Here is a 23458-nt window from a genome sequence, read left to right as displayed (position 1 = left end):
TACAATAATTAAACAAAGAACATAAAATATTTTATTGGGCAAAATGAGCTCCAGATGTGAGCCTCAAATTCATAAGTTTATTTTCTCTAAAATAATGATAATCAAATTTGTCTCCTTATGAGGTTTACAAAGCCATAAACAGGCCAAAAAACCTACCTCAACTAGGAAACAAAAACAGATATTAGAAATTACAAAGTAAAGAAGCATAAAATCCGAAATAAGAAGAAATCTAAAAATAAAAAGGAAAATCCAAAAATAAAAAGGAAAATCACATAAACTACCAAAACCGAGGGGCCTCGGTGAAATTTTTGATATCTAAAGATCTAATGGTCTGCGTAGTGATGCAATAGCTACTATAGAAAAAACTGTTTTTAAAAACTCCTGTAAAAATATGAACGCAATCTAACAGTGAAATGAAAGGTTATGGTTCTTTTGAGTCGTTATTCTGGTTTGGTGCGACTAGACCTCCTCTTGGATTTTGATCTATCTCACTGGTCCATAAATACATTTTCTAAGTCATCCACATAATCTGTCTAGGGTAGATCGTCATCTGATTATGATAGACTCACACTTGACTGCTTAGAAGCACTTGTTATTTCAAGCTCGACTACATCACTATGTCTATGAGAAAGATCTTTTTCTTTTTTGATATTAAAGGCAGCTGCAAGATGGTAGCAGGGAGATTTTTTTGTTTATAACTATGGCCCATTAAGGACAACAACACAAAAAAATTCAACTATTACTTTTTGATGATCATCACTTTGTTAATATGATAGTTAACATCTCTGTGTTTCAATCAAATTATTGGTTTGAGGCATGACTGAAAGACATGAAAAATACAACTAGAAGTTAAATTCTGTGTTTGTATGAGATAGGCATATACATTTGCCTGCTTGTTCTGTTTCAGGAATACATGTTGCATGAATTCTTGCCTGTGGACCATATACAAAATGCTTCCAGGGAGAATTTAACCATACAAATAGTATTTCTCACTCTCTTAACATGAGTTTTAGAGCTATTTATACTCCTCATTTTTATGAACTTGAAACATCCAACGCTAATTATTGTCATTCTTTTAATATCACTTCACATAAAAAGCTATTACAAGTCACTAGCAGGCTTCATTTCATCTGGAACAAGATGAAGGTCATTATTGTTGCTGGGGCACGGGAATTTCTCTTAGAAATTGGCTTACAAGATCCTGTTCTTGATATCAAAAGAAGGATTCAACAACTCGTGGGTGTGCCTGTGACTGCACAAATTCTTGCTGTATCAGGTTGGGAGTTGGTTGATGGACTAGACATGGAAGACTATCCCATTGTCATTGATGGCACAAGAATTGAACTCACCATCAAACCAATGATGCCAGCATTTAGCAGCTACTGTGGTATGATTCAAATCATAGTGAAATTTTCAGCAAGACAGATTAATATAGAGGTTGACAGAACAGATACGGTGCGTAGCCTGAAGGAAAAAATCCACATTTTTGATGGCACGCCAATCAAAAGGATGTCTCTTTTCTTTTCTGGGGTGGAGCTTGATGAAGATTTTCGCAACCTCAGCGAGTATGGAATACATGAATTCTCTGAGATTGTTGTGTTCCTCAAAACCATGACTCGAATAAGGGATGATCCTCCCTCAAGAAAGCTAAGTATAGTGGTGCAAACTTCATCTTGTTTGCTCAATGCAGCATGCATTCCTTTGGAAATGAAAGACTCAAGCACTGTTAATGACATGAGGCAACTTCTTTTGAGCAGAAAAATCCTCCCTCAAGACGATTATTTGTTTATACACAAGCAAAGGATCATGCGTGACAGTTGTAGCCTCAGGTGGCATGGTGTTGATAATGGTGATTCCCTTTATGTGTTCAAGGGAACAGTAAGTCGTAGTTGATACTGAGTTGCTTGAAGTTCTGCAATTATGGTTGCAAAACTAATTATGTCCAAGTAGAGATTTCTTAGCTTCTTTTTTCTAATAAGTTTATTACAACCTGAGGACTGTCCCTTGCAATTGTCTCTTTATTAACATAAATCTTGACCATTAATAAGCATGGTGTAAATGCGATGATTTATATTGAAATTAATGTCATGATTTGCTTGTGCTTTGATAACAGTTGGATCATAGCCAATTAAGGAGATTTAATATCAGGCCTGAGTAAAATAACAGCAAAATTTTATGATATTCACGGAATAATTACTCATAATTACTTCCAATAGAGAGATAAATACCAGATTTGATTTTCTTTTTCACCATTTATCTATATATTTTTAAAATGATTCTATTCATACTTTATTATAAAATTTTCCGCAAAATAACACAAAGGGGAGGGCGGGTTGGTGATTCTCAAGAACATCTCAACATATAAAATAAAAGTACTGTAAATTTGAGATTGCTATCGGAAATGAAACCCAAAGTGAAATTTTATTGCTTTATTGATAGAAATGGATAGCTATCATCTCTAATACAACATATTTTGGAAAGGACAAAAAAGCTTATGATCCTATTAAGAACGTTTTGCTATCATTAGTTCATATATATAATAGTTTATCCTTCAAACTTTTATGCCATACTATTAAGTATTTTCTTCCATCTACTTGACCAAAAACATAAAGACTGTCAAATTCCTTCTCCTTTTCGCACCGATTCGAAAACTATGCCTGTTCTAAGTAAGAATGAGGCTAGGAATGAGAAGAAGATTCATCCGTATCCAGCGGATCAAAGAAGAGGTAGATATGAGATCCATCTTGAACCCCACAATCAACTAAAGATGCCCCATCTCCTTCTTCATTTATCAAATGATTTTGTTTGTTATCGAGAAACAGGATCAAACGATCTTGAGGCAGCTTTTGCTGGGCTTCAATCTCTTTCTTAAGGTCAGCAACCGTAGCATCATCGCCCACTTGAATGTAGAAAAGGGTTCCTGTCAAAATCTCCACCGCCACCCTCATTTTAAAAGCCAAATCTTTTTGCTCATCTCTGACAACTACTTAATCTCATCCGAGAGGAGAGGATCGGGCAACCTTGTATGACATGAAAGGTGTTCACGTTTGCTGCATTGTGCAAGTTAGTTTGTACTATGTAGCATGCTTATGCTATGAGTTTGAATGAAATATCACATGCCTACAAGTATGGGATTCTGCATATAGAATTAGGCATGCTATAAAGTGCAAGTTCAGTAAGTTTTTATCACAAGGAAAATCCCGTGAAATCTATAGTGGGATTTCTTATTAACTATGTATAGAAAACTAGAAATGAATCTAAACTGGGCACTCAATGCTCACCATTGTAATCTATAAAAAGATGATAGTCCAGGTGCATCCTACTAGTCATTGGTCACGCTCTATATTTGCTTCGTAGAAGTTACCAGTTCAAGTCTCATAAATTTTAAGTCCACTAAAGACTTATATAATCATTAACTTTAAGGTCTATAAAATTAGTCGAGGTACGCGTAAACTGGTCCGGACACTCACATTATTAATAATAAAAAAATAGTTTCGAGTTCAAATCTTACTTAATTACTGTTTTATCCAGCAATTTTATAACCATGCTGTGGTAGGTGAGAGGCATGATGGCAGGTCATGAAAGCTGAACCAGGAAATATTACTACATTAATGCAGGTAAATAGGAGACATCGTATGATAATTAACAAAATCAAGCCTTCAATGGCAGTTTTTGGCACTCGATCCATGTCTAGCGGTCTCTTAAGAGCTCTCAGCTCTGAGCCCTCGAGCTTCTCCAACGTCAAGATCGATGATAAGGATAGTTGGATTTGTTCAAGGGATCAGTAAGCCACATTTGGATACTGGGTTGCTGGAAGTTCTTTATTTACAGGATGACAACTCATTATCAAAAAAAAAAAAAAAGCCCAATCTTGAAATAGGCCGGCTACGCTTGGCCAGAAAGGCCTGGTCATCTAGGTCATTTTGTGTTAGCCCTTTGGGTTTTTAAATCTTTTAGTTTGATTTTCTTTTTAATTTTATATTGTAATCCCAAGATTCTTTTTTATTGGTTTTTGGGTTTTTTTATCCCATTGTTTATGTTATTTTTTATTTTTTTTATTTTATTTTTTAATATGAGGTGTTTTTGAATTTTATCATTTAATATTAAATTTATAATAAATCAGTTTTGTATTTTTAACCATATAACAAAATAAAAAATTAATTAGATTCAATAGAGTTTATAACATAGGTTACGGGTTGATGGTAAACTATTTATTTTTTTGTTCCTTTCTTTTTTGAACCTGTTTAATTAACAAGATCATATCGGGGTAATTTCTATACAATTTAATTTAAACCCGGGCTAATCGGTTTGGAATTTTTTAAATTTGAACTATTATACCAAATTATAAACTAGTGATTGCTATATGAGAATTTTCTTCTTCAGGGTATTCAGCTTTAACTTGTGGAGACCAATATTAACTTAAAAATCTTACTACTTCCTGAAGGTTAGGAGGACTATTAGCAGCTTATCGCTCAAGAAAGGCTTTCATTTTCAATCTTCAATCTTCAATAGGCACATATGTACGTGGTGAACAAGTGTGAATCAAGGGGGAAATTATTAAAGAGCATATGTTTTCATTTATTTGATTTTCTTTCTATAAATATTCTTTCCTCTGTCATCATAATTTAATTTGACACCATGAAGAATATTGTAAATGTGACGACCTATATTGTTAAATCATTAGTAATAGTCAGGCATGAATATGATTAAAGATATTTAGAATATAGCTAAAGTTATTTGATTGTTAGGAATGGAATTACAAGAATAGACAAATGAAAGGGGAAATAGAATGCTTCTGGAGAGATTTGTGTTTTCAGTAATGAAAAACAAGACAACATTAAGCACCGTCCATGTTTGATCATAGTATCAAACCAGATTTAGAAACAGACTCGAGAAATAACAGCATCCCATTAGTTTGTGGGTCATCATATCAATCCAAGTCAATTATTTTTATTAGAATGGTGTCATTTTTTAATTTTTTCATTGGTGTTGATTTAACAGGGTTTGGATCAGATTTGACATGGTCAATTTGATCATTAAAACCCTGGTTAGATCAATTGAGTTTTACTAGATCAATATCTTGTATGATTCAACTAAAATCTCGACTAAAGTCAAACTCTAGATCTCGAGTTTTCAAGATAACTTGTCGAGTCAAGCTGGGTTTAGCAAGTATATGTTTAACGTATAATATCAAATTTTATTTATGTAAAATAACAACAACAATTCATTTCTATGATATATAGTAATGTGTAGCTACCATTCATGTCTATTCTAAGTATTTTCTTTCATCCACTTAACCTAAAACATACAACAGAATGGCAAAGTTTAAACCTCTTTTCAACGTGGAATTTCGAAAAGAATGCTATGACTACTACAAGAAAGGATCAGGCCAGGAGAACAAGTGATGAGGAGACTCATCGTGAAGTGGATCGAAGAAAAGGTAGATCTGAGATCCATCTTGAATCCCACAATTAGAGACGTTCCATCTCCATCCTGATAAATTATCAGATGGCTTTGATTGTTATCGAGAAACATGATCAAACGATCTTGAGGCAGCTCTTGCTGTGCCTCAATCTCTCGCTTGAGATCAGCACCTGTGGCATTATTATCCAGTTGAATGTAGAAGAGGATACCTGTCAAAATCTCCACCATCAACCTCATTGTATAAAGCATAAGGTTTTTGTTCATCCCTGATCAGTCCCATTCAAGAGAGAAAAAAGAAGAGAGAAAGACCCAGACAGCCATGTATTGCTTGAAATCTGTTCACCTAGACAGCCGTGTTACGATTTTGAACTTTGACTGTATATGACATGCCTGTGTATATGTAAGCAAGCAAAAACAAAAACAAAAACAAAAACAAAAGAAATCAAATTTTAGGACATCGAAATCATATAGGAGATTTGGCATGCAGACAAGATATTAGTCAAGCAAGTAAATTTTATGATAGGGGAAATCTAGTATAATCCAAAATGTAATTTAGTATTAATGATCATGAGTGGAACCAGTAATTTTCACCCATGTGGTGTTTCAACCGATGATACTCCATCGTAAAATACAAAAAGGGATGATATGAGTTCGAGTCTTACCTTGTTACATTAAGACCATAAGATCAGAAAACAAAAAAATAAAAATAAAATGCAGATTCATTATGCATTTTCTTAAGCAATTGATTTTAGACAAATTACTTGTGTGGTAGCATGATATCCATTTACAAAATTTGAACATGGAAATATCACATCAATAATATAATAAAGAGAGAGCAGGTATGTATAGAGTTGTATATCTATTTGTATTTAAAAATGAATCTCTTGCATCTTTACACCAATCTTAAATTTCAGGGGATTGAATCAGCAAATAGCAAGCTAACTAGCCTCTTAACATATGTTCTAAGGACACGAGTTAGCCAAAGCCTTAATTTTATTAGAAAATCAAATACTGTAACTTGTCCACCAGCTATGTTCCTCACTCCACATTGTTTGTTATCCAATACGGAAATTTTTTAGCTACTAGCATTCCAATCCATTTTTGTATCACTCAAACCTATTTGTCACTACTATAAGCACAATATAAGCATCCAGATCCTTACGTTTTTGAGGCTCATAAATCATCAGAACGAATATCTTGATGCCGACTCAACTTTAGATTCAATCAAAAGACATCATCTTGAAACAGGTGCTGATAAACCCTGAATTTTCATCATGCAAGAATACTTTGTTGGTACAATAATGCCAGTCTTCGTGCATAGATCCACCACTGCTGGTGCATGTCCGTAAAAATCTCGCCCTTCATTCACAAGAACAAGAGGATCTTGAGGCCGCCGCCGCCACACAATCTTCGGAGGCACTAAATCATCAACTTCTGCCTTCTTCCAGAAGTGCTTCCCATGCCAGCTCTCAAACTTAAATACCCCACAAAGCCGAGCCTTGTGTCCAGATGGCCCAATATGAACTTCAGAACAATGCTTGCAAACTTTGGATGGATAAACCAACAACAACCTTTGCACACCTGATCTAAGCTTCTCCCATGCATCGAGAATTTCTTTGGCTATATACATCAAATGGCTAGGTGAGAAAGGCTCACCTCCATCAATATGACCAATCCCCCCGTCCAAATCCAACATGCCAGGGTGGAGATTCTCATCATCTATATTGGCACCTGCCTGCCTGCATAACTCCACAACTGCAGGAACACGATCAAAATCAAACCTTTGGTCATGTTCGATAACATCTTGGAACATGTTATCTAAGCGAAATGTCTCTACTGGCACCAGTATATCATTTAAACCCCCAGGGATCCATTCATGAACCCGCTTCCTACCACAACGCTTGTAACCATAACAAGTCTGAATCAAATGACCCTTCTCACCAATATATACTTCAGGACAGAACCTACAAAACACAATTTTTTTCAATCATAATAACAAACCAATCAAACAAGAACATTTGGTGATTGAAAAAGACAACACTATCATTCTTTTTACCTTAAACACACTAAAATCCAAAATGTGCATCAAACCTTAGCAACTTACTTGCAAGCCAGGACCGGAAAAACTTCCATAAGAGTGGAAACACCTTGAATAAGAAGCTTTCTTTTTTCAAGAACCTCTCGGGCAACCGGGACCATTCCTTTCACCGGATAATCCTTGGCACGATTTTGAATCCTCTTTAATATCATAGGCCTTAGCTTCTTAAAGTCGACTCTTGAACTATAAAATCTCGAATGCATAAAATAGGTTTTACTGAATTCTTCCACAATATTCTCCCATAGTTTCTTCCTCAAAGCCATTTCTAACCTGCTTCAGGAAAGGAAAAAATGGAAAAAAACATTTCATCAAACATTTGGTGAGCATAAACTAGAACCCAAATAAAATCTACAAAACTAATCATACAGACATAACGGAAACACCCGAGATCACAAATCAATCCAAATAACCCAACAGATAAAAAAAACCCGAAAAATCACTGAAAAAGGAGAGAACTTTGATAACTAAATAAATAAACGGCAATACCCAGATGGACTTTTTGAATCGAATTTAGCATATTGTAATTGAAATTGTAAGAGAATTTAACAAGACATATTGAAAGATGGGTTAGTGGGAACGCACTCTGAAGCAACAAAGGCAATGCTATGGTGATTACACCATGTGTCCTGCTAGTTCAAAAATCTGAAACGGCGTGTCATGCATTCGTAGCCCAGTTGTTTGAGGCCTATAGCCATTGAGGCTATAGCTTCTTGTTTTTCGTTTTGTTGGGGGTGCTAAAGCCCCTCAAGGATTTCTCAAAAAAGTAACATTTTCTCATTTAAAAGAAAAAACACAAAAAAAGGAATATTAAGTATGGGAAAATTATTTTTTAATATATATATATATATAAAAGAGTGAAAGATATGTTATATTTTGAAATTTTATAATTATTTTAATCAATAGAATGCCAGTAGAGACTTTTCTATTCGGAATCATTATCATAAAAATGTGATTTCTAAATCATTACCATAATAAGCAAAAATCATTTTAATTGAGCTACCTGGTAAAAAATTTATTAATTTTTTTTAAAATCAAAATAATATTATTTTAATTTTTTTAAAATAAAAAATCAGATTAACTAACACAACTTATATTTTCAACCTCGTATTTAATAACTATCCTTTCTACTACTTACACTAGTTAAGAAATAATATATGTATGCTTGTCTTTTAAACCTTGATGTGATATATACAAGTATATATTATAATTCTCAGGGCAAGCTCTCTTTTCTTGATTTTTTTTCTTTTGGCACCATATGAATCTTTGTGTTCCATTTTTTATTGAGAATTGTGGTGGTGATTAATAGCATGATTTTTAGAAAATTTATGTGATAACTCAACTATTTAAATGGTTTCTGTTAGAATTAAGATTGGATTTATGTCAAAATACTGAAATAGAATTTCTTTATATGTTTTTGCAAGGAAGAATTAACTGGTCATGTATATATGAGTATCTTAATATAAAATGTATTTTTAGAAATATTAATATAATAATGTGCGTTGCATTTTCATAAGCTTGATGATAATGGCTGATGGCTCCGGCTCCGGCTCCACAATCTGAACCGTAGAAAAAACCGACAACGACTAAAAGATAAAACGACAACAAACGCGAGGTTAAAGTCTTTAAAATGAAGACGTACGTACGGTATCAAGACAAGAAAGGCCCCCTGTAGTGTTTCCTTTTATATGGATACCGACCAAACTAAGTTTGTGTGGTCAACAAGTGTTGTCTCTCTCCTTTATATAATCACCAAACAAAGAAGAAGCTCACTGTTTGTTTCTCCTGATGGGGTCTTGTTTTTATTGTTGTTAGTGGTTGATTTTGGTCGGTTTTTGAAGATAAATGTACGATTTTTATTGCTTTGGTAGATTTTTGTGCATGGTGTTGATTTATGATTTCCTTCTTCCCTTTTACGGATGATGAATATGATTGTTTGTTTGATAAGGGTTTGAGGGAAAGGAAAGAGAGAAAAAACTAAGGTTTGAGCTGATGAATATGTGTGTTTTAAGAGGCTGAGTGAGTAATTACATGTGATCCGTTTTGCTGTTGAATCTACATTTTGGTTTTAAGAGTCTGGGTTTTGGTTTTTTTTTTTTTCTGATTATGTTGTGTGTTTTAATGGGATTTCATCCTTACATATAGAAATGATGAGTTGAGAAGTTTGAAGTTTTTAGGTGATAGTTGGGTGAGGGAAAGGGATGTTTAAATTACCAGTTCATGCTAACAGCGCTTCTTCATTGGATGACATAGATCCCTTCGCTGAGGCAAATGCTGATGACTCTGGTGCTGGGGCAAAGGATTATGTTCATGTGCGTGTACAACAGCGAAATGGCAGGAAAAGCCTGACTACTGTTCAAGGGTTGAAGAAGGAATATAGCTACAGCAAGATACAAAAGGACCTCAAGAAAGAGTTCTGCTGCAATGGAACTGTTGTCCAGGACCCTGAGTTAGGCCAGGTTTGTGTTTATCCATGTGGTTTCAAGAATTTCCTTGAGAGGTATTATCATAAATTTGTGCATTGTCTGCTATTGCCAACAAGAGTAGGCGGTTAGGTGCAGTCTTGAGCTGTTCTTTCGGTTCTTAAAATGTTTGAAAAATGACTTGAAAAATTCAATCTTGGAATATCTTCTTTGAAAACGAAGCTCTTGTAAAGCTAGCTCGCTAGATATTGTGGATGAGTATTAGACTCTCCTCTACTCCTTTCTTGCTTATAACTTCCATTCATTTCCAAATCTTTCACTATTCCCTATATTAATCTATCTACTAGAGCATTCAGTGAGTATCTATGCAAGGATGTGTGCTACTGTTAATGGGTTCCTCTTGTGCTTGCTCAATATCAGTGCATAATCCTGGTTTTGATATTGATAAATGTCTTCTGGCAGAAATAATATAGCCTGAACACTGCTTTTGTGCATGGCTGCAGGTCATTCAACTTCAGGGTGATCAAAGGAAGAACGTTTCCACCTTCCTCATTCAGGTAATAAACACACCCTGACCTTGTCTTTTACAAAGTACTTCGTATATTTGGGAGCCATGAATGAAACATTTTCTTTCGCTCTCTGCGAACAGTCTGGCATTGCGAAGAAGGAAAACATCAAGATTCATGGTTTCTAAGTAGCAGCAAGCTAATTGCTATACCTAGTCTACACGTCTGGCACAGCTGCAAGTTGGTTATCATATAGAACTTGGCACTTTTATCCTGTGTTCTTTCCAACTTTTTTTCAGGATGTTCTGTTCTCTGCATTTAAAAAAAAAGGTGGATTCACTGCTTGGTGTGTGGTGTGGATGTGATATGTTCGAAAAGGTTGCTCGCAGTGTAGCTTTAACATGTATGGCTACTGGATCCCTTATCAGAAAAATAGTCTGCTTGCCTTCATCAGATGTTTGTGCTACTAGCAATAAATCATGATCTATCTGGGATAATATGCAAATCAGTCCTTCTAAAACATCCCATATCAATAAAACTTAAAAATTATATGATCCCTTCTTCCATATCTATAAATTCATGCTTCCATAGCCAAGAAGCAGCAACCTTTTATTTTCTTCTCAGATTTCACCTTGGCATCTCTAATATTTACTTCAACCGCAACTTCTTAATGGTGAGCAGGGCACGACTGTATCTGGACTGGCTCGAATTGTAGGGATGTGAAAGGGTTTGCTGAGGATTAAAAAAAGTGGACTGGCTTGAGCAGGACACGTGGAGTGTATTTGGTATTGTGATAGCTTTTGTGGTTATGATTTAAAAACAAATTGTTATATAAAAAGCACTTTTGATCAATGTTGGTTTGGTATTTATATATATTTGGTTAAAACTGTAATTGAAATTGAGATTGAACAAAAAGTAATTTAATGTGTTTGGTTAAGAGTGTTTTTTAAATTGAGATTATAAAATAACTAAAAAAGATATATATTAATATTGATGGTTTTTAATTTAAATATTATAGATTTATTTATTGTTATTGCATCATGAAATAAATAATACTTTATATAAAATATTTTTTATTGTTCCATTAAACTATCTATAATTTCATCACGTATGAAATTCATCCTACAAGGACTACAGTTTTCATGGTTTTTTGAGCATGCAACAAAATCAGGTAAAATATCATCAAGAACAAAATTGGGATTACAATCAAATTCGGCAAATGTTACGCTATCATGCGATCTTCTTCTAATTTATGTACTGTCATTAAATAATATTAAACACTAGTTTTTTTGAATAAAAAACAATTAAAAATTAAAAAAATTAATTTTTTTACTGTTCACATGAACAGTGTAAAGTTGCACTATTTACTTTTGTGTGCAGAGTGAATTAATTCACTCTGCACAAACGATATATAAGAAGAAAAGCAGCTTGGAGTTGCTTTCAATTAACATGTGTTTTAAATACAAAATATACTGGATCCCACAAACAATAAAACATATTTTATATTTTATTAAACAGTTTTTTTTATGATTTTCTTTAAAAACAAAAGCAACCACATAAACAACACCCCAACCAATTAATGCAAATTAATGCTTTTCTTTCTGTCGAGTTGCTGTGAAAGTTACATCAAGAGAACCGGTTTGGGCACAACAAGCTTTATTGGTTCATATGGGAGCATGAATAAAAATGCTCCACCCTATACAAAGGCGAGGGTGGAGTCAACTCGGTGATTTGTTTATCAAAACCTAATTCATGTTAATTTATATTTTAAAATGATATCATTTTTATTTTTTAAATTATAACTTGTGAGTTAACCCGTTCGATTCCAGAACCATGAACCCTCGAGTTAAGTCTTGTGACTACAAAGTTAGAGGGAAGTAAAGATCTTAAAAACTATTGTAGACTGGCTTGTCTCCTTCCTGAACTTGTCATTGTTGGGATCACTGCTGTGACATACTTGTCTTTGAGGCTTCATTAAATTTTCTACCAAACATTTTCCAATCATTCAATTGCTTGTCTACACTCGAGTCATGACCTAGTCCCACCTGGTCTGCTCCTGCTCTCAAACAAAGATTATTACACAAGCGAGCAGAAGCAAGCTTATCCAGTTACACCTAACAATCCAACAAGCCCACCAAACAGAGGATGTATATGCTTAATTGAAAAGTGTTCTTGTGTTGAAAATTTTAATACTTCTATGCTGTACTGTCAACTGCAATTTCAAACGCATTTATACATTGGTTTTCTCTGGAGCAAATCTTCTTAGACGGTTGGTGTTGGGTAATAAACACTCAAGTCATTGTCCCTAGTATTTGTATTAGCCTAAAAACGTACAAACACCTTTTAGACTTTTGTCCAAAGCTCAAGTAGCCTATAAATTAAAAGATTCTGCTGCTAATCTTTGACATTTCTCACTGTGTTCTTTAAGTTAGTTCCCGTCCATGCCAACGATTTTCCACTTCAATTTCGGATCCCCATTTCTCCGCTGCCATGTTTTTCTCTTGCATAAACAATGCTTGTTTAGTAATGCGCAACATAATATTATTATTATTATTATTATTTCGAGGAAAAAATAATTTGAAAAACTGGGTTGAACCACAATTCAAAGCACATCCTAGATCTTTACGCTTGTTTCAAACCAAATTCTCTTTAAGTAGAATACCCTATTTAATTTGAACGATTGCTGGAAAAAAAAACCGTGAATCTTAGTTTTAGGCATGCTTTTGTAAGTGAAAATGACAACCTCAGATGGTAAAAAAAAACATGCAGAGTGACACCTAGTGGAAATATCTGATTACGTTTTTGATGAAAACCCAGTAGACTCCAACAAGTTCAAGATACGCAACACTGATTTAGAAAAAAACCCAGGCTTGACCAATGATTTCGAAGCCATGGGTTTAAGTTAATGGCTGGTCTGTTTATCGTGGAATTTAAGAAAAAACCAAGGCAAGGGCACCATAAGAAAATATTATTCAAACTATTTGTTATTTGAAAATCATTTAAGTCATTTATTTATGAAAATAATTTAATATATTTCTTCAGGTACCAACCGCCGGTTAAATGTTCAACTACCTATCAAAGTTGGACTAGGAACACATACTTCCCTTCAACTACCATTCTCCCACACCACCGCCCATTCTTCTCCATCAATTGATGCCCACCTTTTGAGGTGAGGAATCTTTATGGCCTCCCTCTATTAATACTCCACTTATCAAATCCCTTTAATATCACACTCAGTCAGCTTCCATAGACTCAAGATTAGAAATTTCTGTTCATCACAAGTTTCTTTCAACTTAATTATGGCTGACTTGGATCACTCCTCTAGTGATGACAACTCTGTTGATTCTAGAGGTATTTAATTTTAAAAAATCTTGCCTTGTTGACTGTTGGTTTTACATTTTTTTTTCTCAACTTGCTTGGAACATCTTTCTTCTGTTTTCTATGTTGATTTTGGAGGTACCCTTTTGAAAGTAATGGTTTTTTTTTTTAATCATGGGGCTATTAGTATTTGAGAATTGCGCTCTTTTATGCTGCATTAATCTCTTGTTTGATGGCTAATTTCTGCTTTAATTGTGTTTTGCTTTCTGGGTTTTTTTGGTTGTCACTACAAGATTGAAAATTTCTAGTCCTTCTGCTTTATTCGGCATTTTTTATTTGAAGCCACCAATTGAAAACAAAAGATTGATTTTTCTTGTGTGTTGCAGAGGAAACCAGCCAAGATTCGAAGCTTGAATTCTCAGAAGATGAGGAAACTCTTATCACCAGGATGTACAATCTGGTTGGTGAGAGGTAGGCTTAAACTCTATTCCCCCTGTCCTCTATTTGTCTATTTACTACTGTTTTAGCTTTGATTGAGAAAGTCCTGATCTTTTTAGGTGGCCCTTAATTGCTGGGAGGATTCCAGGAAGAACAGCAGAAGAAATTGAGAAGTACTGGACTTCAAGATACTCTACAAGTCAGTAAATCAGGGTTGTCCAAGATGATTGCCCTATCTGATGTACTAGAGTAGCAAAATTTTGGGTGGTTTTGTAGCGTTCTTCTAAGAGCCTGCAATATGGGTGGGTTTAGGTTGTGATCAAGATATTTGTACAATGGTTGCTTCTTGAATGTGGTAATGGTGAGTTAATTAATGCTTAAATTATATAATGAAGTCTGCTTATGGTAAAAATGGTGGGAAATTCTTACATCTATTAGATCAGACACGAAACTGTACATAATTTCTGTGGTGGTGAAACGGAACATTCAATCTATGAGCTTGAGATTGTCTGCAGAACGATATTGCATCAAGAATTTCCAACCTCTCATATGTTATCTATGCCAGGATCTATGAGATGGGATTGGCCATAAAGGTGTATTATGAGATCTTAAACTCTTAAATTTAGCCAACATTTTTGCCTTGGAACATCAATTTTGTTGCCACTTTAAACTCAGGGGATCTACTGCAACACAAAATATGAAAATGGAATGTGTTCTTGGTTAGAATGATATTAAAAACAACAAAAAAAAGCAGGGATGGCTCTGGCTCTGGCTCTGGCTCTGGCACAGGCACAGGCACAGGGCAGAGTTGTAAGCCATTGATCCAAGAAGCAGATTTTATTATTCAATAAATGGTGTACTTGCTTTTGTGGAATTTTGGAGCTCAATGTTTCCTGTCGATTGTCATATTCATTATTAAAATTTGGCTTTATTATGCCTCGCAAAGAAATGTAGATCAATAATAGCCTGAGAAATTACTTTATATTATATTAAGCTAGTGGCTACTCTATAGTCGATTCTTGCTCATGCCTGTAATAGAGGGGATTCAAAAAAAAAAAAAAAAAGAGTTGAAAACAGGTTTTCATAGTAATATTCTATAGTTTAAGATCCAATTAAGGCTCCAATAATTTAAAATAATGAAATATTGATTAGTTTGTGATTTGTATCGTGCATAATGTTTTTAAAAGTGTTTTTTCATTTAAAAAATTTTTAAAATATTTTTTTAAAAAAAATTATTTATTTTTAACATTAATATATCTAAATTATTAAAAAATACTAAAAAAACATTAATTTAATATATTTTTTCAAACCAATCATATTTTTAAAATATACTCCAACATAATTCCAATCGCAAAAACTAAGGTTTGATAATTAGAAATCCATGTGTAATATTGATTTTTTTTATTTATATATCGAGTTAACTATCACAATGATCGGATCTTATATTTTCAAATTGGATTAATATCGGATTAAGTTTAGTTTCGAGTTTATTCTAACCCCTCTTTTATGAACCAATTTGTGCTCTTAATAAAATTCTATTATCTCAATAAAACCTTACAACCCCTCTTCAAGTGAGTGATTAAGGATGGAAAGATGAAGGGTGTGGTGTTTGTATCGCAGAAGCTAAATTTGAAGGTCTAAGTTGTTGCCAAGTCTGGCCTGCGAATGCAGCCCTAAAAGCCCAGCAATGTAGGAAGGGAGTTTGGGCTATTGGACTCTAGATCGAGGCATGAATTAGGCTCGAATCAAGAGGCCCAAGAAGAATACTTCTTAATTTCTAAGTAGTAAGTATGGTTTTAGGTTGGAAGAACCTGGTTTCCATGTGTTTGATACTGTTATAGTTGTTGTGGTTGTGATTTGAAAAAAATTATTTTATAAAAAGTATTTTTATTTCAGGTTGGTTTGAAAAAATATATATTTGGTTAAAACTGTGTTTGAAAATTGAGATTGAACAAAAAATAGTTTAATGTGTTTGGTTAAAATTGCTTTTGAAATTGAGGTTATAAAATAATTTTAAAAAATATATATTAATATTGATGGTTTTTAATTTAAATATTATAAATTTAACTATTGTTATTACATCATGAAATAAATAATACTTTATATAAAATATTTTTTATTGTTCCATTAAACTATCTATAATTCCATCACATATGAAATACATTTGACAAGAATTACAATTTTCATAAATTTTTTAAGAGCGCAACAACATCAGGTAAAATATAATCAGGAACAAAATTGGGATTGCGATCAAATTCTGCAAATGCTACGTCATCAAACGATCTCCGTCTAATTTATGTAATGTCATTGAATAATATTTAACACTAGTTTTTCGAATAAAACACAATTAAAAATAAAAACTAATTTTTTTTATTTTGCTGGGTCGGACCCGATTCAATACATTTTTTGCTTTGGATTGGACCGGGTTCGGTCCAAAACTAAAAATACATTGAACAGTGTAGTCATGCTCCACTTTTCACGTGAACAGTGGAGCATGACTACACTATTCATGTGATTTCTCCACACAAGGCTTCTTGTGATTTTGGTAAACCTGCGACACAATCACAGTTTATGGTGGGTCCTACCAGTAAAAAATTATGTTTTTTGCAATACCAAACAATAATATTTGTGGCTGCGGGTGAACCTCACTTGCAGCCACAATACCAAACCACCACATAACCTAAAGAGAGTGTTGGGGATTTCTCAATAAATAAATAAATAAATAAATAAATTCAAGATTTTCTGAAATGTAAATAATTTCTAAAATGAGAGGAATCGCAACAAGTAATATAATTTTTTTTACTTGAAAACTAATACATATTTTTTATCGGATAGGCATATCCTTAATCTTACTAATAATAATATTATTGTTGTTTTAAATATCATTAGGTTGTTTATCTGCTATATGTGGTGGATTAAATCAAAAATTAGTTTTTAAATAGAAAAAAGTGTGAGTATTAAAAACCATGTGAATCCGGAACCATCGAAAACCTGATTATAAGTGTAGAAAAGTTTATTTTTAAAATATTTTTATTTGAAAATATATTAAAATAATATTTTTTTAAAAATTTATTTTTAATATCAACACATCAAAATAATTTAAAAAAATAATAATTTAAAACTATAAACAAAAATTTTAAATTTTTAAAAAACATTGTTAAAACCCAATGCCTCGACATCTCACCAACTAATAGCCAGAACCTTCCTGCCTTTCCCATCTTCAATCAATCTGTTAGCGGTGTGCAATGGACAATTTCCTCCATTTCCCCCATGCCTCCGTGAGGCCCTGTTTGTTTCTGCGTTTTAAAAGCGCTTTTGACAAAATTTGAAAATTTTTTATTTTTTTATTAACTTGAAATTAATATGTTTTTAGTGTTTTCAAATCATTTTTATGTGCTGATGTCAAAAATGATTTTTAAAAAATAAAAAAACATCATTGGCATGCATTTTGGCACGAAAAGCTATTTGAAAAGCAACCGCAACCACACTGCCAAACAAACCCCCCCCATCACGTATAAATGCAAATATATAGATATGGATTACGTCTTCATGGCAGCAATAATGCTAGGGCTTTTACGACTTTGAAATATTATTCTAAAATGAATGCAATGAAATAATTTAAAAACATATAAAAGAGTCAGTATATTAAAATAATTTAAAATTATAAAAAAAAATAATTTAAAGTAAAGAAAAAAAAATTATTTTTTTAAATGATTTTAAAATGCTAGGTAGGAAAGAGAATTTATATGCAAGAAATGGCAAAGAAGAGAAGAATACATTGTCATGCTAACTTTTTTTTTTTTTTTTTATAAACCACGCGGTGTCCTGGACGCTGGTCCAGACTAATCCACGCTCGCACCGGGTCGGCTCACAGAGGGGTAAAGTGCTCCCCAAGAGAGGTTCTCCATACACAAGGAGAGGTCGGACCCCTGACCTTGCTTAAGGGATGAGAGTACCAAACCACTCACACCGTGCCTTCTTGGGTATTGTTATGCTAACCTGCTAAATGAAAAGGTGGGATAATATTATTTTTTTTTTTAAATGTATTAAAATAATATTTTATTTTTAAAACATTATTTTTGATATCAGCATATCAAAATAATCTAAAAATTTAAAATAATTAAATTCTTTTTAAAAATAATTTTACAATAATAAAAAAAAAACATACTCCAGCAGAATTCATGATTTTTGCATCCTGTGGAGCAGAGGGAGAGAGAAGGGTAAAGATAGGGTTATCTTAAGGTGTCCTCGGGACTCCCAATTCCAAACTCGTAGAAAAAGTTTCTCTATCGTCACCTCCATGGCCACATCCCACCATTGAGGGAACAGACCTCAACGTTTGAGGTCATTAGGCTTGTAAAATCCCAATGGATAAAGATTTGAAATTAATTTAATTCTTGAAAATAATTATATATTATTAAGAAAAAATATTCAGTGTATGGGAAGTTGAGAGTTGTTCTCTCTCTTGTATAAAAATATAACTTATAAATAACTTTTATAGTAGATCTCATATTTTTAGTGAAAATATACATATTAAGCAGTTATACTTTTTACGTGAAAGTTAAAAATTACAAGAATCAAGAAATTTTTTTAATGTATTATTTAGAAAAATAACATATTATAAATGATATCAACATTAAATAATGATATATGATATGAAACTTCATGTTGTGAATATATTTATAAATCAAATAAATAAAACAAAATCCGTTAAACATGCAAACTAATAAAAATAATAATAATTTTAAATTTGATCATTGTATCGAGCTCAAAGTTTACCAGATTGTTTTATTGATCTAGTAATAGAAAGAAATCGGTTAACTATAACTAATCAAGATTTGAAAGGTATTTAAATTAGGTCAAGAAAATGTTATTTTTGTTGTTTAACTAATTTTCCAATTTATTTCATATTTTGATTATTTTTTCTATTTAATTTTATAGTACCTTTTTAGTTTCGTCAGTTTTTACTTTTATATAAATAATTGATCTAATTTTTTCTTCATTGGATTATTAAATAATAGATTTTCTTAGAAAATATCAAAATTTTGAATAAAATTATTGACTTTTGATTTAATAGTTTAAATTATAAACCGATTCGGATATTAAATCATCCCTAATAACTATAATTTCAATACCCTGTTTTAAATAAAATACTTGACTCAATGTCAATTCAATGATTGGGATTTTAAACCAAGTAAACTATGATTTCAACTAATAATTGGCTGAGAAATCATCCCAATGAAATCTTGAATTCAACCGAAGTTAATTAGGATCCATAGGTAGAAGTTTGAAGAACTAATGCACAAACTATAGCATTAATTCTCTAATAAATAATTATAATTTTGTATTTAAAAAATATTATTAAGTAAAAATATTTTAAGTTGAAACAAGCAACAAATAGTCCATACACAATAGTTATTATCGTAAAGACAAATGAAGGATTTTCATAAAATATAGGGGCGACTGTCTAACTTGAAAAGAGGAGATAATTAAATTACTAAAATTATTGATAGCTATTGTGAATTGTTTTTATAAATAAATTACGAGGCACAATTGCCCTTTTAAGCCGCAAGAAACTTTATAATATATATAAAGTAATTTGTGATATATTATTAATTATTTTCTCATAAATTCACCCGGATTGATTTTTTTTTGCAAGTGTAATTTCTTCTCATAGTATATATAAAGTAATTTGTTTAGAAACGTGATTGAAACTATATTTTTTAAGAATTTAATTTTTTTTATCTAAAATTAAATTTTTTTTATATTTTCAGATCGTTTTAATTTTTTAATATCAAAAATAATTTTTTAAAAAATAAAAAAAATACATTATTTTATATATTTCTAAACGTAAAATTAAGGAAATTAATTTATATAGATACCGAAACCTGAGACAGTTAAATGATCAGACATCTATCAGAAATACATTAAAAATTGGAAACAAGAAAAACAGAAATCGGCTGCACATGACTGAAAATGGTGGCATCATATGAAAAAGAAAAGAAAAGAAAAAAAGACAGTAGTAATTAATAGCATATGGTGGCAAGGTGTAGTTGGCAAAAAATGGCCAAATCACCATACGTGCCTTGCAAATGCAGCTCCCAAGGGACAAGTTGCACCCATTTTCTGTCGATATAGCAACAGTGCAGAAGAGAGATAGATGAAGAGATAAGATTAAATGGGAAAAACTGATACAAAGATAATAAATTTCTTGATTTTTGTTTTTGTTTTTGTTTTTTCCCTTATCTTCAATGGAATAGTTTTTCTTTTTACTTCCTTTTCACGTAAGGATGCGAACCCTCTTCAGTTATAAATTGAGGAGGTTGGAGAAGCCTTTTGCAGTTGTTCTTACACACATAATACAAAGAAAAGAAATTATTCTTGTTTTTTTAGGAAAAGAGTTCTGCCATGGCTGCATCTTACTCAGTGCCTTCAATGGTGAGCCTTGACACCAATTTTTTCTTCGTTTCTCCTCCTGAAGTTGTATATATGCATAACATATGTATTGTTCTTTATCATTTGTCTTTGGATATGTTGTAATTTGAGCTAAGTTAGTGTCTCAATTCATGTGCAAGCACTTGAGTACTTCGTAGATGATGATTATATGCATACATTTCTCTTGCATGTTCTTGCTAGACATCTTACAAGATCTTTAGAGCGTCTCGAATCCATTTTAGATGGACTATGTGCACCACACGGCAGTGAGAGGACACCCTCTGGAGAGGAGGAAAAATCGTCCTTTCATTTCATAAAAAACTTATAAAAGCCAATTATGTAACTCAATAAGACCAAATGATGTCCTATCTTGGTGGCATTTTGTGATTAATGGCTGTAGATGATGGCCTCTACTTTGGGATACTTGATTGGCTTGGCAAGACTAAATAATATTCTTAGTTATTGTGTGTGCATTTTCATGTGTCACAATGAGTGAGTATTTGCAACTTGTAAGCAGATAATGGAGGAAGAAGGGAGATTTGAAGCAGAAGTTGCAGAGGTGCAAGCATGGTGGAACTCGGAGAGGTTCAAGCTAACCCGCAGACCATACACAGCAAGAGATGTTGTGGCTCTACGAGGAAACTTGAAGCAAGGCTATGGCTCGAATGAGATGGCTAAGAAGCTGTGGAGAACTCTCAAGACTCACCAAGCCAATGGCACTGCCTCTAGGACTTTTGGTTCACTAGACCCTGTCCAGGTAGCCATGATGGCTAAGCACTTGGACAGCATTTATGTTTCTGGTTGGCAGTGCTCCTCAACACATACCAGCACCAATGAACCAGGTCCTGACCTTGCTGATTACCCCTATGACACAGTCCCTAACAAAGTAGAACATCTGTTCTTTGCGCAACAATATCATGACAGGAAGCAGAGAGAGGCAAGAATGAGCATGAGCCGCGAGGAGAGGGCTAGGACCCCATATGTTGATTACTTAAAGCCAATCATAGCTGATGGTGATACTGGTTTTGGTGCCACTACAGCAACTGTTAAGCTTTGCAAGCTCTTTGTGGAGCGTGGCGCTGCTGGTGTCCATATTGAGGACCAGTCCTCTGTGACCAAAAAATGTGGCCATATGGCTGGTAAGGTGCTTGTTGCTATTAGTGAGCACATTAATAGGCTTGTAGCGGCAAGGCTGCAATTTGATGTCATGGGGGTGGAGACGGTGCTGGTAGCTAGGACTGATGCAGAAGCAGCAAGTTTGATCCAAAGCAATGTGGACGCTAGAGATCACCAGTTCATTTTGGGTGCGACTAATCCAAATCTTAGAGGGAAAAATTTGGCCAATCTTTTGGCAGAAGCAATGGCTGCTGGTAAAACTGGAGCTGAACTTCAAGCCATTGAGGACAACTGGCTTGCAATGGCACAACTTAAGACATTCTCTGAGTGCGTTATGGACACAATCAAGAGTATGAATATTGGAGAGTACGAGAAGAGGAAGAGATTGAATGAATGGACGAACCATTCTAGCTATGACAAGTGCTTGTCCATTGAACAAGGCCGAGAGATTGCAGAAAGATTGGGTCTTAACAATCTTTTCTGGGACTGGGACTTGCCTCGGACCAGAGAAGGGTTCTATAGGTTTAGAGGGTCTGTGGATGCGGCTATTGTTCGTGGCAGGGCTTTTGCTCCTCACGCTGATCTTATTTGGATGGAGACTGCTGGCCCAGATTTGGCTGAGTGCACCAAGTTTGCAGAAGGTCTGAAATCAATGCACCCTGAGATCATGTTGGCCTATAATCTTTCCCCGTCTTTCAATTGGGATGCATCCGGCATGACCGATGAACAAATGAGGGATTTCATTCCTAGGATTGCTAAGTTGGGGTTTTGCTGGCAGTTCATAACATTGGCAGGTTTCCATGCTGATGCGCTGGTCACCGACACTTTTGCAAGAGATTATGCAAAGAGGGGAATGCTGGCCTACGTAGAGAGGATCCAGAGGGAGGAAAGGAAAAATGGAGTTGACACCCTTGCGCATCAGAAATGGTCTGGTGCAAATTACTACGATCGGTATCTGAAGACTGTCCAAGGAGGCATTTCTTCCACTGCTGCCATGGGAAAAGGCAAGTCACACATATTTTTTGTACACTAAAGAAAGAATTGAAGTAGCAAAAGCTTGACAATCTTGAATCCTAATTCTGTTTTGCAGGAGTGACTGAGGAGCAATTCAAAGAGACATGGAACAGGCCAGGAGCTCTCGAAATGGGTGGTGCAGGATCTGAAGCGGTTGCTAAGTCAAGGATGTAAGACCAGAGCTGCTTTTGAGTATGGTTTAAGGATCACTTAGAACATCGACCAGTTCCTATATTGTGGAACTGGAAGTGAATAATTTCTGGCAATTACGCCATTCTTGTCTTCTTCTTTTTACCAGCTACATTGTGCTCGTCATCACTTAGTCTAGCTCTGTCTAAAGCCATTGTCAGAACAGGAACTTGTTTATGGTTACTGTAACTCAGTTTCCTTCATATGTTTGCAATACTATATGATGTTTGTGCTCTACAGTACTTGCATTTCTTAGCAGCATGCCTTTATCTTAGAATTTCATATTGAAACCTACTTTAAATCCAAAAAGAAAAGTATATAATTCAATTTCACCTCAGAGACTCTCACAACTTTGAACATTTTTTTATTGGAAAGTTTCCATGACAATAAATATTTCAATAAATGTTTGAAGAAAATATATTGATTGTCTTAATTAATATAAATCCTTGGAACTTGACATTATATGTGCGTGTGGAATATTTCTCTCCATACATAAGAAA

General features: G+C 33.7%; 5 protein-coding genes across 10 annotated transcripts; 4 read left to right on the top strand and 1 right to left on the bottom strand.

Annotated features, from left to right (window-relative positions):
• Nucleotides 1–1125: 1125 nt before the first annotated feature.
• On the top strand, nt 1126–1973 carry LOC18106984 (uncharacterized). Its single transcript, XM_006372892.3, has one exon. It carries the CDS (start codon nt 1141–1143, stop codon nt 1891–1893), a length of 753 nt encoding a protein of 250 aa, XP_006372954.1. The 5' UTR covers nt 1126–1140; the 3' UTR covers nt 1894–1973.
• A 3201-nt stretch (nt 1974–5174) lies between these two features.
• LOC18106980 (APO protein 4, mitochondrial) lies at nt 5175–8318 on the bottom strand. Of its 3 annotated transcripts, none has more exons than XR_008057730.1 (4): nt 8009–8318; nt 7529–7795; nt 6587–7388; nt 5175–5814 (listed from the first exon to the last, which is right to left on the bottom strand). XR_008057730.1 is itself a non-coding variant. In XM_024588621.2 (3 exons), exons 2-3 carry the CDS (start codon nt 7783–7785, stop codon nt 6659–6661), a joined length of 987 nt encoding a protein of 328 aa, XP_024444389.1. In that variant the 5' UTR covers nt 7786–7795; nt 8105–8318; the 3' UTR covers nt 6247–6658. The 3 variants fall into 3 exon arrangements, 1 of the variants encoding a protein (XP_024444389.1); XR_008057729.1 differs by having other exon boundaries at nt 7529–7792; nt 8105–8317; XM_024588621.2 differs by lacking the exon at nt 5175–5814 and having other exon boundaries at nt 6247–7388; nt 8105–8318.
• An 883-nt stretch (nt 8319–9201) lies between these two features.
• LOC18106979 (protein translation factor SUI1 homolog) lies at nt 9202–11438 on the top strand. 4 transcript variants are annotated; one of them, XM_024588624.2, is made up of 4 exons: nt 9202–9978; nt 10446–10499; nt 10748–10851; nt 11130–11300. In XM_024588624.2, the coding sequence occupies exons 1-3, from the start codon at nt 9721–9723 to the stop codon at nt 10811–10813; spliced, it is 378 nt and encodes a 125-aa protein (XP_024444392.1). In that variant the 5' UTR covers nt 9202–9720; the 3' UTR covers nt 10814–10851; nt 11130–11300. The 4 variants fall into 4 exon arrangements, with proteins under 4 accessions (XP_024444392.1, XP_024444391.1, XP_052304348.1 ...); XM_024588623.2 differs by having other exon boundaries at nt 10748–11300; XM_052448388.1 differs by lacking the exon at nt 10748–10851 and having other exon boundaries at nt 9203–9978; nt 11130–11438.
• Nucleotides 11439–13527: 2089 nt separating this feature from the next.
• LOC18106978 (transcription factor CPC) lies at nt 13528–14616 on the top strand. Its single transcript, XM_006372886.3, has 3 exons — nt 13528–13799; nt 14153–14237; nt 14324–14616. The coding sequence occupies exons 1-3, from the start codon at nt 13748–13750 to the stop codon at nt 14409–14411; spliced, it is 225 nt and encodes a 74-aa protein (XP_006372948.1). The 5' UTR covers nt 13528–13747; the 3' UTR covers nt 14412–14616.
• A 5912-nt stretch (nt 14617–20528) lies between these two features.
• Nucleotides 20529–23195, top strand: LOC18106977 (isocitrate lyase). Its single transcript, XM_052448387.1, has 2 exons — nt 20529–20642; nt 21157–23195. The coding sequence occupies exons 1-2, from the start codon at nt 20613–20615 to the stop codon at nt 22786–22788; spliced, it is 1662 nt and encodes a 553-aa protein (XP_052304347.1). The 5' UTR covers nt 20529–20612; the 3' UTR covers nt 22789–23195.
• Nucleotides 23196–23458: the final 263 nt, after the last annotated feature.

The sequence above is a fragment of the Populus trichocarpa genome, chromosome 17 (genome assembly GCF_000002775.5).
Source record: "Populus trichocarpa isolate Nisqually-1 chromosome 17, P.trichocarpa_v4.1, whole genome shotgun sequence".
Lineage (NCBI taxonomy): Eukaryota > Viridiplantae > Streptophyta > Magnoliopsida > Malpighiales > Salicaceae > Populus > Populus trichocarpa.
This window is presented reverse-complemented; position numbering and strand designations above follow the sequence as displayed.